General features: G+C 37.6%; 1 protein-coding gene across 1 annotated transcript in view; it reads left to right on the forward strand.

Annotated features, from left to right (window-relative positions):
* Positions 1–16,749, forward strand: part of SLC12A2 (solute carrier family 12 member 2) — a 193,953-nt gene that overhangs the window by 46,586 nt on the left and 130,618 nt on the right. The window contains exon 2 of the mRNA XM_007947455.2: positions 15,958–16,077. Coding sequence (XP_007945646.1) covers positions 15,958–16,077 — 120 coding nt within the window. The remainder of the gene's footprint in view (positions 1–15,957; positions 16,078–16,749) is intronic.

Here is a 16,749-nt window from a genome sequence, read left to right on the forward strand (position 1 = left end):
CAATCTACTTCCGTAAAGATTTACTGCCTCGTAAACCCAAAGGAAGTCTCTGTGAGTCACAACATACTTGATGGCAGTGAGTTTGGTTTGGTTTGGAGTAGCAGAGCTAAGATTTGAACCTGTGTTTCACTTGGGAAAAGATACTTATTTCATGCTACTATTTCAGGGTTTTATTTTTAAAACAATAACCCATAAAAGTAAAATCACAGTATTCATTCATTACGTCTGTGATAAAAATGACTAGAATTTTCTATGCTCTTGGAGATCTTCTATTTTAATGCATATTGAAGGAGTAGAAGTAGGGGCACTGATTACAAAAAAAAAAAGTAAATAAGAAAGATAATTGCAGAATGTGATTGTTTTATGAAATAAGAGACACTGATAAAAAGAAACTATATGAGTGGTCTGGGAAGGGGACTACATTAAGAAGAGACTTACGGGAAGAGAAGGATGCCAGCCACCTTCAAGGTACATTACAGGCATAGGAAAAGCAAGCAAAACATTCCTCAGGAGAAAATATTATAAACTAGTATTTCAAGAAAAAAACAAAACTGTGGTTTCGAGTTAAATGTTGTAGTTATAAATCTTTTAGTAATTTTCTGTCTTAAAGGTTAGGAGTTTGAGGAGTGATATTCATTAAAAGAAATAGGAAAGTGATCTATGGTTAGAAAAATCCAAGAACTTCACTTCACTTTAATCATGTCAGATCTTACTATATGTGGTAACAAAAACTTAGATAACAAATTCAAAGAATTCTGTGTGACTTAGGAGCTCTGGTGTTGTAGTGGTTAAGGCATTTGATTGCTAACCAAAGGCCTGTGGTTCAAACCCACAAGCCACTCTGTGGAAGAAAGATAGGGCATTCTGCTTCTGTAAAGATTATAGCCTTGGAAACCCAATGGGTGTCACTGAGTCGGAATCGACTCGATGGCAGTGAGTTGAGTTGAGTTTTGGAGAATTTTATTTTTCAAGCCTTCCTGAAGAGGCATGGATGTGCATGCAGGTCAAGGGGTCAGGAGGTTGCAGTGGTAAAACATATAAATAAAGAAGGCCTAGTATGACCTGGAGGAGCTCTGGTAGCATAGTGGCTAAAAGCACTTGACTGCTAACCAGAAGGCTGGAGATTCAAACCCACCAGCCACTCCTCGGAAGGAAGGTTGGGCAATCCTACTTCTGTAGTGATACTGCCTCGGAAACCCGAGGAGGGGTCGCTATGAGTCGGGGCCAACTCGACGGCACATAACAACAACAACAACAGTATGACCTGGAACTTTGATTAAAAGCAGGCACGAGCTTGAGTAGCTAATGAGTGTTTTTCTTTTTTTTAAAATTGGAGGAAAAAAGTCCTAAATAACAGAGGAACAGAATGAAACAGAAACTGAATGACTGGACTAGTTTACCTGCTCCTCTCTTTCAGTAGCCTCTAAATATCCTTCAGTGTTCAATAATCTGCCTAACTCTAATGCATACTTTCATACATTTGATATGCCCCAGAAAGGCTCTGTCTGGACACTGTAGAACTCTCTAGGTGGTATGGTACAGCTGTCTTTAGCAATTGTGTAAGGCAAAGAGTTTCCTAGACCCTATAGGCCTTGTAGTTATTTCTTCTACAAAAGATCCTCTCTGGTGCCAGGCAGTGTAACCTCATCTGTGATTTTCATGAGGACCATGTTAGAAACCCTTAGCCTCTGTAGATTTGGAAATAGAGTAAGGAGGAAAAAGATGAGCAAGGTGTAGCACTAAAAATATTTTAGTAACTTGAGGAATCCAAGTTGGATAGTTTCCTGAGTTCGGTGATTTTCTTGTCTTTTTCCTTTACCCAAAATAAATACCTAAAATAGTTTACCCTTGCTCATGGTAAATATGTAAGAATCTACTATTAAGTTTCCTATTCTGCCACAGTAAATAGCTTCATGAACATGGGCAACTTAATTTCTCGAAAAGCTGTTTCCTTATTGGTTTATTGGGGTTAATGCTACCTATATCTCAAGGATGAGAGAATCAGGGTAATGGGATTTGTAAGTATTGAGAGTAATATCTCACACATAGTAAGCTTTCAGTAAGTGGTGGCTGTTGTGAAAGGGAAATAGATTATGAGGGTCTCACACACTAAGAATTCTTAGTTTATACCTTAGATTCTACACAGTTACCAATGATTTTTTTTTTTTTTAAATAAGGAATGTGAAAGTTTTTAGTGGTAGGAAAAATTATTTCTAGATATCTTACAATATTACTTAGCACAAAACATCTGGTATATATCACAGTAAACTTGGATTGTATTGAATTAGATTCTATGCCAAGATTCTTCCCACCCCCTTAATATATATGCAAAGCCAAATTATTTTCCAACCTACAACAATTCTTATTCTATTTGAGTTCATCAAGAGTCAAGGGGGCGGGGGGAAAGCCTTTACTGGGCTGTATTTTTCAAGTGTTTGTGTAGTTACAGAAAATAGTAAGGGAGTATCTTAGAAACAGATGGAAATAAAGTGTATTTAACTAGGAAGGCAGTTTGTTACACAAATAGGCTTTTCCATCTTGCTTTTCATGTAGCACACATGTTAATTTAGGATAGAATGTAAAATTTAACTCCTGAAAGAGATTATTGTTTTGGTTTTTGTGATCTTCCTTAGTGTCAGATTTCTGTACAGCCCCAAGTGCACCTCTTTTCTTGCTGTGTTTGTGTTGGTTTTTTGGTTACTTCAGATTATTTGGTAAAGTTTGATTTACGATGCATCAGTTGTGATTGGGTTCCAAATTTTATTTCATAGATCAAAATGTTAGAAAGTTTTTCAATATAGTTCCTTAGTCTTCATTTGGCTGATGTCTTGGTTCTCTAATACTGCTATAACAGACACACCACAAGTGGATGGCTTTAACAAATGGGAATTTTTTCTTTTACAATTTAGGAAGCTAGAAGTGCAAATTCAGAGTGCTAGCTCTAGGGGCTGTGTGAAAGAAGGCCCCTTGACCTTGGGCTTCAGCTGTGCCTCTTATTCCAGGCCCCCTGGAACTAGAGGTGTCTTACTAACTCAGGTAGCTGCTGAGGCTGACGAACCCAAGGTCTGCAGGTAAAATGACACAGTCTGAAGATTGGCAGGCACTAGCAATGAAGACTCAGCCAAATGCAGGATCCAAATATGCCAAAAGCTAGAGACCTTTCTCAAAGCTTCTTCATATATACTGGAAGCAGGCCACACCGTGAAGACAACTAATTAGCTGCTCACGGAAAATTCAATTATGGAGTTGATTACACCACATCCAATCTCATCATGGGGAATCTAGCTGCCAGGCTATTAAAAGTCATGGCCTAGCCAAGTTGAGGGCGCTCTGGTAGCATAGTACCTAAGGCACTTGACTGCTAACCAGAAGGCTGGCGGTTCAAACCCACCAGCCACTCCTCGGAAGGAAGGTTGGGCAATCTACTTCCGTAGTGATACTGCCTCGGAAACCCAAGGAGGGGTCACTATGAGTCAGGTCTGACTCGATGGCATGTAACAACAACAACAACAACAGCCAAGTTGACACACAACATTAACTACCACAACGAGGTAAATAATTGACACATTTATTTATTTTAATTTTTATTGTGATTTGGGTGAAAGTTTACGGGGCAAATTTCATTTTCCATGCGGCATCTCACATATACTTTGTCTCATGACATTGACATCAATTTCCTTCAGTGCAACAGCTTCCCTCCCACTTCCTCCCCATAGTTACCTCTTCCCTGTGTCCTTCCCTCACATGCACTCCTGCTCCCCAAGCTGTCTCCCTCTGCATACACAGCCCTTCTATTCTCCCATGATTGATCTGTCCAGGGAGTGTATCTACCTAATGTAAATGTTGAGCTCGTATGCCTGTCTTTTGTTTGGCTGGAAGCCACAGGAGTGGGTTCAATTCCAGCTAGGGGCCATAGTCTCAGTGGTTCCACCAAGCTCTATCAGACCAGAAAACCTGGTCCCCTTTTTTTAAAAAAATTGATGTATATTTTGAGACAGGAGAGAAGCAATTAATATTAGCAGCTAGGCTAGATGCTACCCAATACACATAACTTTGTCTTATTGAAACACTAAAACATTCCCTTACATTACATGCATACATCTTTTTCAACTTTTTTCAGTAAATATCCTTAAACTGAAATAAGATATAAAATAACTATCTTATTGCATAAGTTCTACTTACTTACTGAATAGTATTATCTTATGGATCCTCACGTTAACCCTGTAAGTTAGTATATTAGTTTAAGAACCATTTTCTAGTTCCAGAGATGGTGCTTCTTGTTCCTTTAAATGAATGGTCCTTTACATGGAAGCATAAACTCTTAATATAGAAGCATAGCTTCACCATGGGTCCATAAAACATGAACAAACTTTAATGCTGTATCTATTTTAGAGAAGCAATGGGACAGGGGGTCTCTAGTTTCCAAAGGGGTATCAGCTGCTCAGTAGAAAGGGTTTTGGTTCTCCCATTCTTTGATGGGGCTAAGCTGCTCAACAGGTGGAACTGGAACAGCTAAGACTAGGCACTGCGTACATGTTGAATCCCAGGGAAACTGTTGCCCTTGCTCTGATATGGTCACCTGTTCTCTGACAGGGTCTTTGTTCTCAAAAAGTGGCAAGGCATTGCAAAGCTAGGCCACATAGGCATAGGTTTCCCACTAATTCTTTAGAAATATAGAGCTATAAGGTAGTCACACAATCACATTTTCAAACGTGGTGGTGGTGGTGTTATGTGCCATCGAGTTGGCCCCGACTCATAGCGACCCCTCCTTGGGTTGCCAAGGCAGTATCACTACGGAAGTAGATTGCCCAACTTTCCTTCTGAGGAGTGGCTGGTGGGTTTGAACCACCAATGCTCTGGTTAGCAATCAAGTGCCTTAGGCACTGTGCTACCAGAGCTCCCTCAAACATGGTGCTGGAACTTAAATTTGAAAGTTGTTGTTAAATGCCGCAAAGTTGGTTACAACTCATAGTGACTCCTAGAATGAAACACTGCCCTGTCCTGCACCATTCTCACAATTGTTTGCTTGAGCCCATTATTGCAGCCACTGTGTTAGTCCGGGAGCTCTGGTGGTATAGTGCCTAAGGCATTTGACTGCTAACCAGAAGGCTGGCAGTTCACACCCACCAGCCACTCCTCGGAAGGAAGGTTGGGCAATCTACTTCCATAGTGATACTGCCTCAGAAACCCAAGGAGGGGTTGCTATGAGTCCGATCTGACAGCAGTGAGTTTGGTGTTTTTTGGAGTCTTAGTCCTTCTTGTTAAGGATCTTCCTCTTTTTCACTTATCCTCTATTCACTTATCTATTCTATTCACTTATCTCTCTTCAGGGACTGGTCCCTCTGACAACATGACCAAAGTATGAGAAGTCTCACCATCCTTGTATCTAAGAAGCATTCTGGCTATACTTCATCTAAGACAGATATGTTTTTTTGCCAGTCTGTGGTACATTGAATATTCTTCACCAAATCAAAAATTCGGATGCATCAGTTTTTCTGTGTCCAGCTCTGACATACATATGAACCTGTTGAAAATACCATAGCTTAGGTCAGACACACCTTAGTCTTCAAAATGACATCTTTGCTCTATTATACTGGAAAGAGGTCTTTCGCAGCAGATTTGCCCAATGCAGTACATCATTTCATTTCTTGACTGCTGCTTCCATGTGCACTGATTGTGGATCCAAGAAAAATGAAATCCTCAACAACTCCTGTCTTTTCTCCTTTTATCATGATGTTGCTTATTGATCGACTTGTGATTATTTTTGTTTCCTTCACTTTAAGGTGTAATCCTTACTGAAGGTTGTAGTCTTTGAATCTTCATCAGTAAGTGCTTTAAGTCTTCTTCACTTACAGCAAGCAAGGTTGTGTCATCTGCATATTGCAGGTGATTAATGAATCTTTCTCCAATCTTGATGTGTGTTCTTTTTCATATAGTCCAGCTTTTCAGATTATTTGCTCAGCCAAACAGATTGAATAAGTATGATGAAAGGATAAAACCCTGACACACACCTTTCCTAATTTTAAACTTTGTGGTGTCCCCTTGATATGTTCAGACGACTGCCTCTTGTCCTCGTGAGCATAATTAAGTGTTCTAGAATTCCTATTTTTTGCAATGTTTATCCATAATTTTTTATGATCCACACAGTTGAATGCTTTTGCATTGCATTGTCAATAATACACATCTTTCTGGTATTCTTTGCTTTCAGCCGATATCCATCTGGCATCAGCAATGACACCCTCATTACATGTCCTCTTCTGAATCCAGCTTGCATTTCTGGAAGTTCCCTGTCAGTACACTGCTGCCACCATTTGTGAATTTTCTTCAGCAAAATTTTACTTGTGTGTGATATCAATGATGTTGTTCAGTAATTTCCACATTCTTTTGGATCACTTTTGTTTGGAATGGGCACAAATATGAATCTATTCTAGTCAGTTGACCAGGTAGCTGTCTTCCAAATATCTTGGCGTAAACTAGTGAACCCTTCGGTGTTGTGTCCATTTGTTGAAACATTTGAATGGGTATTCTGTCAGTTCTTAGAGCCTTGTTTTTTTGCCAGTTCCTTCAGTGCAGCTTGGACTTCTTCCTTCAGTACCAGTGATTCTTGGTTACATGCTATGTCCTGAAATGGTTGAACATTGGCTAGTGTTTTTTGGTACAGTACTCTGTATATTCTTTCCATCTTTTGATGCTTCCTTCATTGTTCAAAATTTTGCCCATAGAATCCTTTAACACTGGCAATCGAGGCTTGGTTTACTTCTGTTCTTTCAGCTTGAGAAATACCGAGCGTGTTCTTTCCTTTTGATTTTGTAGCTCCAGGTCTTTGCACATTTCATTATAATACTTTACTTTGTTCTCTCCAGCTGCCCTTTGAAATCTTCTGTTCATTTCTTTTACTTCATTGTTTCTTGTATTTGCTTTAGCTACTCTCAGTTCAAGAGCAAGTTTCAGAGTCTCTTCTGATACCCATTTTGGTCTGTCTTCCTTTCCTGTCTTTTTAATGACCTTTTGCTTTCTTGCTGTATAATGTCCTTGATGTCATCTCATACCTTATATGGGCTTTAGTCACTGATGTTCATTTTATCACATCTGTTCTTCAGATGTTCCCTAAATTCAGGTAGGCTATATATACTAAGGTCATATTTTGGCTCTTGTGGACTTATTTTTATTTTCTTTAGATGTAAGAGCAATTGATGGTCTATTCCACAGTCATCCTTGGCCTTGTTTTGATGGATGATAATTGATCTTCTCCATTGTGTCTTTCCACAGATAAGTTGATTTGATTCCTTTGTATTCCATTTGACAAACTCCATGTGTATAGGTGCTGTTTCTGTTGTTGAAAGAAGGTATTTGTGGTGAATAAATTGTTAGTTTTACAAAATTCTGTTATGTGATATCCTGCATCATATCTATCACCAAACCGTATTTTCCAAATAACAGCAGTAATTCTTTGTTGCCTGTTTTCACATTCCAGTTACCATTAATTATCAGTGCATCTTGATTATGTGTTTGGCCAATTTCAGAATGCAGAAATTGATAAAAGTCATTAGTTTCTTCAACTTTTTGGCTTTAGTGGTTGATGTGTAAATTTGAATGATAGTGTTATTAATTGTCTTCCTTTTAGGCATATGCATATTATCCTACCACTGATAGTGTTGTGCTTCAGGAAGGATCTTGTAATGTTCTTTTTGACGATGAATGCAACACCATTCTTCTTCAATTTGTCATTCCAGGCATAGTAGACCATAATGATTATCTGACTTAACATGGCCAGGAACAGTCTATTTCAGCTCACTTATCACTAGGATATTGATCTTTATGTGTTCCATTTCATCTTTGACAATTTCCAGTTTTCCTAGATTTGAACTTGGTACATTCCACATTCCAGTGATTAATGGATGTTTGCAGCTGTTTCTTCTCATTTTGCATCGTGTCACATCAGCAGTTGAAGGTCCAGAAAACTTTGCTCCATTCATATCATTAAGGTTGACCCTAGTTTGAGGAGGCAGTTCTTCCCCAGTGGTATTTTGAGTGCTTTCCAACCTGAGGGGCTCATTTTCTAGCACTATATGAGACAGTGTTTCTGTGCTATTCAGAAGTCTTTCAGTGGCCAATTTTTTCAGAAGTAGACCTGGCCACATCTTGCTCCCTAGTGTGTCTGAAATCTAGAATCTCCCCTGGTGACCCTGCTGGTATTTGAAATATCAGTGGCATACCTTCCAGCATCATAGCAAACTGTACAACAAACTGACAGTAAGTTATGGTAAATTTAAATAGTTATATTCTAATCAAATTATACTTGGCTGTGCTTTAGAGCCACCTGGAAACTTCACCTGCTTTAATTGTAGGCTTACTTCAAGCTGATTCTTATTTAGAGAGCCTCTTGACCCTGCAGGGAGTGCTACTGGAAGATATCTACCAAGACAGATCTGTGGGCAGAGATTAAGTTGTTGTTTTTGTTTGTTTGTTTTTGTTTTATTGTGATAAACATATACATAATAGAATGTTTTCCATTTCAAAATTCTTTACATGTACAATTCAGTGACATTAATTTGTGTGTTTATTATGTTTTTCAGGTATAATAATTACTTGTTCCTAAATGTTTCCATCACCCTTATCAGAAGCTCAGTGTTTCTTAAGCATTGAGTCTCCCTTTCCGCCTCACTCTCACCTGGCTGTGGTTGTGTGAGCTGTTGAGTAGATTCCGACTCTTAGCAGTCTTATAGGATAGACTGGAATTGCCCAATAGGCTTCCCTAGTTTCTACTCTTTACAGAGCAAATGGCCAAGTCGTTTTCCTCTGTAGAGCTGCTGGGTGAGTTTGAACCTCCTACCTTTAGACTAGGAGCTCTGATAGTGTAGTGCCTAAGGCACTTGACTGCTATTCAGAAGGCTGGCGGTTCAAACCCACCAGCCACTCCTCGGAAGGAAGGTTGGGCAATCCACTTCCGTAGTGAAGCTGCCTCGGAAACCCAGGAGGGGTTGATATGAGTCAGGTCCAACTCGATGGCACATAACAACAACAGCAACAACAATCTTTAGGCTAGCCGTTGAGCACTTACCTTTTGTGCCAGGGGTTTCTTACCTATCACTGGTAACCACTTATAAACTGGTTTGTATGTACTTGCTTATTCTAGATATTTCATGTAATGAGTTTGTTGAATTTCTGTTCTTTTGTGCCTGAGCTATGAACACAGTATAATGTTTCAGTGTATGTATATATCAAGTATGTATTATGTATCAAGACTTCATTTCTCTTCACGACTGAGTAATATTCCAGTGTACATATATACCACATTTTGCTTATTCATTCATGTATTGAGCATGAATGAGAAAAAATTTTTAAGTTTCTAAAACATGCAAATCTAGGAAAGAACATCTAAAGCATAATAAAGGATTTAATGTTAAAAAATTTGCTGTATTATCTGGTTGTAATTGAACCAACAGCAACTAACGTGGCAACAATCAATACATTTTCTTTTTTTTTTTTTTGACAGTTTAATGTTTCTTGTAACCTTCAGGAATTAAAAACTAGATTGAGGGGAAAAGAAAAAAACCCAACTTTATTCTTCTCCTTTTTATTTAGAGAACGTTCACTGTTTATGTAGCACATTGACATTTCTTTTCCTCCACTGCTAGGAATTAGAATAGTAAACATACTGAAACATCTTCATGGCAATATCAGATGGGCATATTTACATGTAAGTGTAAAACTCAAAGAGGAGGTCTGGTCTGGAAATGAATATGAGTCATCTTTTGGCCTGTCACACATCGATGGTGTTCAAAGCCGTGGGTCTGGTTAGATGATCTTAGAAAGAAAATGCAGTGTGAGAAAAGGAGCGGGCTCCAAGACCAAGTCTTGAGGAACACTACCATTTAATTGCTGGGTAGAAGAGGCTGCATGTGTGTGATGTTTCAAGAAAGAAGGAGTGGTCAGCAGTATCAAGTGCTGCCTCAGAAGTTAAGTGAGAGTAGGACTGAAAATTGTCTAGTAGATTTGGTAACAGAGAGGTCATTGAGTGTCTTAGCAAAACTGTTTGGTGATGTGGTGGCGTGAGGCCAAGGTTAGCATACGTTAAAGAATATGCCTTAATTCCTTCAGCAGGTTTGGCTTGGTGAGGCTGTAAAAAGTTAAACATAGTTTAAAAAAAAAAAAAAGAATGATCAAGTTGAGGTAGAGATTTGAATACGAAAAAGAGTGAAGAAATTATTCATGGTATAAAAATTCTCCGTTTTCTACTCTCTGAAAAGCAATTATGACCAGAGAGACCAAGAGTACCCTTCTGTTCTTATATTTTCTGTATCTCCAGAAAAATGTTCACCTACCCATGTTTTCTCTTGTAAGTTTCTCTTTTCATTGTTTCCATAGCTTCACCTACTAGTTTTTTATCCCTGGCCCCTCTCCTAAGTTCCAATCATGAATTTTTTAACTTCTTGGTAGAACTCTTTAACTGATTTTCTCAGGGCTCTTCAAATTCAGCATGCCCAACTGAATTAATCATTTCTTTATTAAGCTGACATACTAAGTAGCTTTATTTCTTTTACTAAGAAATTCTTCCAGTTATTAAGGGTCTAACTATCTGGGCCTTCCATTCTTTTTGTCAAGTATCTTCCTCTCTTCCCCACTGTACTCTGTTCCCCACTTTCAGCCCTTTCTTAGTAGTCTAGAGTCAACAATGCTACTTCTTAAAAGGTTTTCCCCCAAATAAATCTGAATTGTAATGTAGTATTTATAGTCATATATTATGTTATTTATTGCTTTTTATCCATTAGTGTGGAAAAGAGTAAAAAAAAGAAAAACCACAAACCCATCATTTCAGTGAAAATGTTGATAGAGTGACTATTTTATGTACCTTTGTATCAGCATAATTTTTACTTCATAATTATATATTTGAAATTTTCCTTGAAACTGATCTATTTATGGAGACAAAATGTTTATTCTACTTAGATTTCTTGGTATATTTAATACTTTAGTTTTAATCTTAGTTTCATTATTATGTAAATACAGCTGAAATACAAAAAATTCTGGTAACAAATACTTGATTTTAATTTTTAAATTGTGTTTTAGAGATTAATAATCTAAACATTTTTAAATAGACTTACCAGAAGGTAATGAGAAGATAAAGTTTTTATTTTGCATAGACTCATCTTTATTTTCAGTTGTTAGCTCATAATAGTGAAAAATCTTACTTTGTTTTCTGAACATGGTTGTTCATAGGATGTTAGAAGCTAGCAAAGTAATTGTTGCTGAGTCTTCAGCTTTGAGGTGGAATTCTGATAAAACACCCACAGCAAGCATTTTAGAATGCCTGCAACTTCCGCATTGCTAAAAAAAGACACCCACATCATTTGTTAGGCTTGGAGATAATAGCCGACTAGGAGTACACATCTTTGTTATTAGGTGCCCCTAAGTTGGTTACTAAAGGCACTTGACTGCTAACCAGAAGGCTGGCGGTTCAAACCCACCAGCCACTCCTCGGAAGGAAGATGGGGCAGTCTACTTCTGTAGTGATACTGCCTTGGAAACCCAAGAGGGGTCACTATGAGTTGGGTCTGACTGGATGGCACATAACAACAAGTTGGTTACTGGGCACTCTGGTAGCATAGTGCCTAAGGCACTTGACTGCTAACCAGAAGGCTGGCGGTTCAAACCCACCAGCCACTCCTCGGAAGGAAGGTTGGGCAATCTACTTCCGTTGTGATATCATGTTGGAAACGCAAGGAGGGGTCGCTATGAGTCGGGTCCGACTCCACGGCATATAACAACAACAAGAAGTTGGTTACTGCTCCTAGTGATTCTTATGCACAACAGAGTGAAACACTGCCGGGTCCTGTGCCATCCCACGGTCACTGCTATGTTTGAGCCCACTGTTGCAGCCACTGTGTCAGTTAATCTTTTTGAGTGTCTTCCTCTCTTTTTTTGCTGACCCATTACTAAGCATGATGTCCTTCTCCAGGGACTGGTCCCCTCTGACTACATGTCCAAAGTATGAGTCTCACCCTCCTTGCTACTAAGGAGCATTCTGGCTGTACTTCTTCAAAAACAGATTTGTTCATTCTTCTGGCAGTTCATGGTATATTCTATACTCTTCCCCAACATTATAATTGAAGGACAGCAGTCCACCTTAGGTCTTCCTTGTTCATTGTCCAACTTTCACACGTATATGAGGCAATTAAAAATACCAGGGCTTGGGTCAGGTGTACCTTAGTCCTCAAAGTGACATTTTTTTTCGTTTCCTTGAAATAGATGTGAGAAGACACATGCCTTGTCTGTATATTGTAGGAATTATATTTTATTGTAATATTTGCAGGTTATGTAATATTTTAAAGTCTTTCATGAGTTTCACTGAAGAGTATTAAATATCCTAGAATGAAAACTAAGAAATTTCTGTCTACTTTAATGTTAACCAAATTAGCAGGCATACATATTTTGTTCTGCCGTTATTTGATTCATTGAACAATCAAATCACCAATCCCAATTCAGAGTGATTATCTTTTATTGTTGTTATATGCTCTTGAATCATACCCGACTCATAGCGACCCCTCCTCAGGTTTCCAAGGCGATATCACTATGGAAGTAGATTGCCCAACCTTCCTTCCGAGGAGTAGCTGGTGGGTTTGAACCACAGCCTTCTGGTTAGCAGTCAAGTGCCTTAGGCACTACACTATCAGAGCTCCCACTACTTATTATTATTATTTGAAGTTGTCTTTGAGTCTCTGTTACCAGGAACACACCCAACAGTGGAAGTAAAATGTGTGGGAGTTGCTCTTAGAGACCCTTGGTCAGAATTTTTTTTTTTTTTTTTTTTACTGTTTATAAGTATCTCTAACAAGTTTTAAGGGTTACTGATTTCCATGTTCATACCAAATTCTAAGCAGAAAAGGGATGATAGCAGGGAAGATACATTCACTGAAAGGAAGAGTGACAATCTGCAGTCTAATACAAAGGAAGAAATGAGAAAGATTACCAGAATTAGTCACTTCAAAAACTACAGTATGACCAAGCAATTTCATTCTTATACCTGAGAAAAATGAAAACATACGTCTGCAAAAAAACCTGTATACGTTATTCATAATATCCATATTTATGAATAAAAATTTCTTATTTTGCTAAGAAAATGATGGACTTTCATGCTAAAACATGGATGAACTTTCAAACATTATGTTTATTTTAAGAAACTATGTACAAAAGACCATATATTGTATGATTTTATTTATATGAAATGTCCAGAAGAGGCAGATCCATAGAGACAGTCATTTAGTGGTTGTCCATGGCTGGGGGCATGGGGAGTGATTGTTTACAGGCATGGAATTTCTTTTTGGGGTGATAAAAGTGTTCTAAAATTGATTGTGGTGATGGTTGTACAACTTTTGTGACTTGATCCTATAAATATCATTAAATTTTACAGTTTAGTTGAGTGACATGCATAATATATAAACTGTATCTTAGTAAAGCTGTTTTCAAGGGTATAGCAGATTAGGGTTAATTTTAGTTGATAAGGGTGATTGGTTCTGTGTGTGTTAGACCTAAAGGCATACCTCACTGAATTACAGTATAAAAGTCATCAATAATCATTAGATAATAGTTATGAAATTGTTAGTAAGGAAAATTATTATGTCTTTCGGGATCTATTTTTGTCCCCCCTTTTTTTAAGTATATTACTGTCAGAAATGGAAGGTGACACAAACAGTTAAGCGCTCAGCTGCTAACCTAAAGATTGACAGTAGCACAATGGAAGAAGGCCTGGCAATCTGCCTCTATAAAGGTTATAGCCAAGAAAACCCTATGGGGCTGTTCTGCTCTGTGACATAGGGTTGTATCAAGTCAAAATCAACTCAGTGGCACATAGCAACAACAATCAAAAGTGGTTAACAATAAATAAAGCTCTTAGTGATCTTAGAATGACTCATTTCTAAATATTTCACATAATTCCATAGTATTTATTAATACAAACATGATAATTAAAATTTGATTTTTTTTTCTTTTAATAACATTTTAAAAATGTAGGTAAAACAATTTTCAGAAAATATCCTTAAATTACTGTATCTGGCTTTTATAATGTGTCTTCTATTACTTGCTAATCTAAGAATTAGCAGTAGTTAAGTTATATGTAAATATGAAGTCTGAGCTAATGTAGGTTTGGTAGCACTTTGAAAAAGCATATAGTAAAATTGCATTAATTAGAATTAAAAGAGTATTTGGCTAACAGATGCTGATCAAGAGAAACAGGAAATCATTAGATTTTGCTCTGAGGTAACAGCTTGCTATAGCCCATTTATGTGAAAAGAAAATATGTATTCAAAATCCAGTGACAGGTATTAACCAGTGAAAACAGTTTTTAAAAAGTACTGTAGTAAATATAGACAATTGTTGACAGGATTCTTAAAAGCAAACCTATTGTCAGAGATTTGATTCCTGGAAATTGCCAGACCTTTCTACCATGGCACTACTGGGCTGATTCGAACTGCCAGCTTTTTGGTTAATTTAAAAAAAAAAAAAATTAATTTACTATAAATATAAGTTCTGACCCATGTGGCCCATGTCTCAGAGAAGAATTGCACCATACATTTTTCTTGACTGGACTGTGATCTTTATGGAAACATTGCCAAGACTTTCTTCTGCTTTGCTGCTGGGTGCGTTCGGATGGCCACACTTTAAGTTAGTAGTAAAGTGAAAGTAGTTTGCATTACCAAGGGATCTGTGTATAGAATTAAATGATAATTTAGTTGGCAATTTTTACATTTGAGGAGAGAAAGAAATACAGCTGTCTTCATTTTTTCTGTAGCCTCCCTGCCCCAAACACACACACACCTCACCACCACCACCATATAGCTAGTGTTTCCTTCTAGGTTTTTTAAGTTCCAGTTGTTGCCAAACCAGAGTCCTAATTAACTGAAAAACCAAACTCACCGCCATCAAGTCAATTCTGACTCACAGTGACCCATCCCTATTGGGTTTCTGAGGCTGTAAATCTTTATGGAAGTAGATTGCCTCATCTTTCTTCCACAAAGCAACTGGTGGGTTTGAACTACTGACCACCTAGTTAGCAGCCAAATGCCTTATCTACTACACCACCAGATTGGGCCATTGTTATTTAAGGGCTCCTCAGACATTATTTATATTGTTTTCTTACTCAGAGAGCTGGTGGTTGGTTTGTACAATGTGCCTAGATTTGCAGACTCGTCCATTTTTCAGGCCTGCCAAACATCAATCTTAAGCCTGTGTGGGATCTAGAATTAAGATTCTTAGAGCTTTAGATATACTCTCTTACTCACTTTGGATCCCTGCCAGTGGATTCAACCAGAAACTAACAGGACTTGTGAATGAATGATAAGGCTGAATCTGAGAAAAATTACACAGGAAGGAATTAAGAACAGTGGTGACTAACTGGATGCAGATAAGGAACAAGTAGAGGGAGAGTTATGAATAAATCATGGGATCCATGGGAATCTGATATTGCTATCAGGGACTATGGAAAACTATGCTCATTGGTGAGGAAGAAAAGTTTTAAATTGTTACCTTTGAAATTTCAGATGTGGGGAAGATGGCAACTAGCCAGTGTGAAGTTATGGCTAGAAAGTAAGCAAATTGTCAGAAGAGGTCTGGTCAGAAGAGGTCCGAATGACTGACTCAACTAGGCTATACTATGAAAACACTATTGATTGTGTTTTTCATATAGCACCAAATTTTAATTAAATTTTGAAACTATTAAATGGGTTTACTGTCATGGTAAGATTTTAATTTTTAAAATATCTTAATAAAAGTTTGCCTCTATTTTATTACTTTATATTTTGCTCAGGTAAAATACTCAGAAATCCTCTATTCTTGAACATTATCTATACTGCTGTCCTAAGTATGGTTATGTGTATGTTTTACTAATGTTTGTTGTGTTTCTTTTAATCGAGTGATTTTAATTTAAATTTTAAATCTTTGCATATTATTTGCTTTTATAACCAGGAACCTTTTGAGGATGGCTTTGCAAATGGAGAGGAAAGTACTCCAACTAGAGATGCTGTGGTCACATATACTGCAGAAAGTAAAGGAGTAGTGAAGTTTGGCTGGATCAAGGGTGTATTAGTAAGTATACTTACACTTAAATTTTATATTTACAGCATTATATTTATTACAGAATCTTCCTGATATTCTTACCAGTTCTCGAGAATGTTTCTTTTTTGAAATATCTTATCTGACTGCTTTGGAAGAACAAATTAATAACTTGAATCGCCTTTTCTTTTGGATATTAAATTCAATAACAAAAATATATCTTATTATATAGGTTTACCAACTTAGAGCACTACGCCACAAGAGCTCCCTTGATTACCTCTAGATTATATTGTATTACTTATTCTGAACTCATGTAATATCACTTTTCAGAAACTAAGCGGGAAGCTAGTGATATTATCATCTACTTTAAAAAAGTTGAAGAGAGTGTAGAACTGATACATGCCTGCTTATTGCTATTCCATTATCTTTTGAAAAGAAGTGTCTGGAAATTAATAGACAACAGAATAAAGGAGAAATTTTTGTCATAAGGGTTGAGTTCACCTTAGTGGATATATTTAGGTGATTAAGGTACAGACTTCTGCTTCTGAGTGTTTGAATAAGCACTAAACTGATCAAGGTTGTTGTTGTTGTTGTTGTTGTTAAGTGCCGTCGAGTCGTTTCTGACTCATAGCGACCCCATGCACAGCAGAACGAAACACCGCCCGATCCCGCGCCAGCCCCACAATCGCCGCTATACTTGATCCC

This window comes from Orycteropus afer, unplaced genomic scaffold (assembly GCF_000298275.1).
Source record: "Orycteropus afer afer isolate SDZICR_OR568_19922 unplaced genomic scaffold, OryAfe1.0 scaffold00185, whole genome shotgun sequence".
Classification (NCBI taxonomy): domain Eukaryota; kingdom Metazoa; phylum Chordata; class Mammalia; order Tubulidentata; family Orycteropodidae; genus Orycteropus; species Orycteropus afer.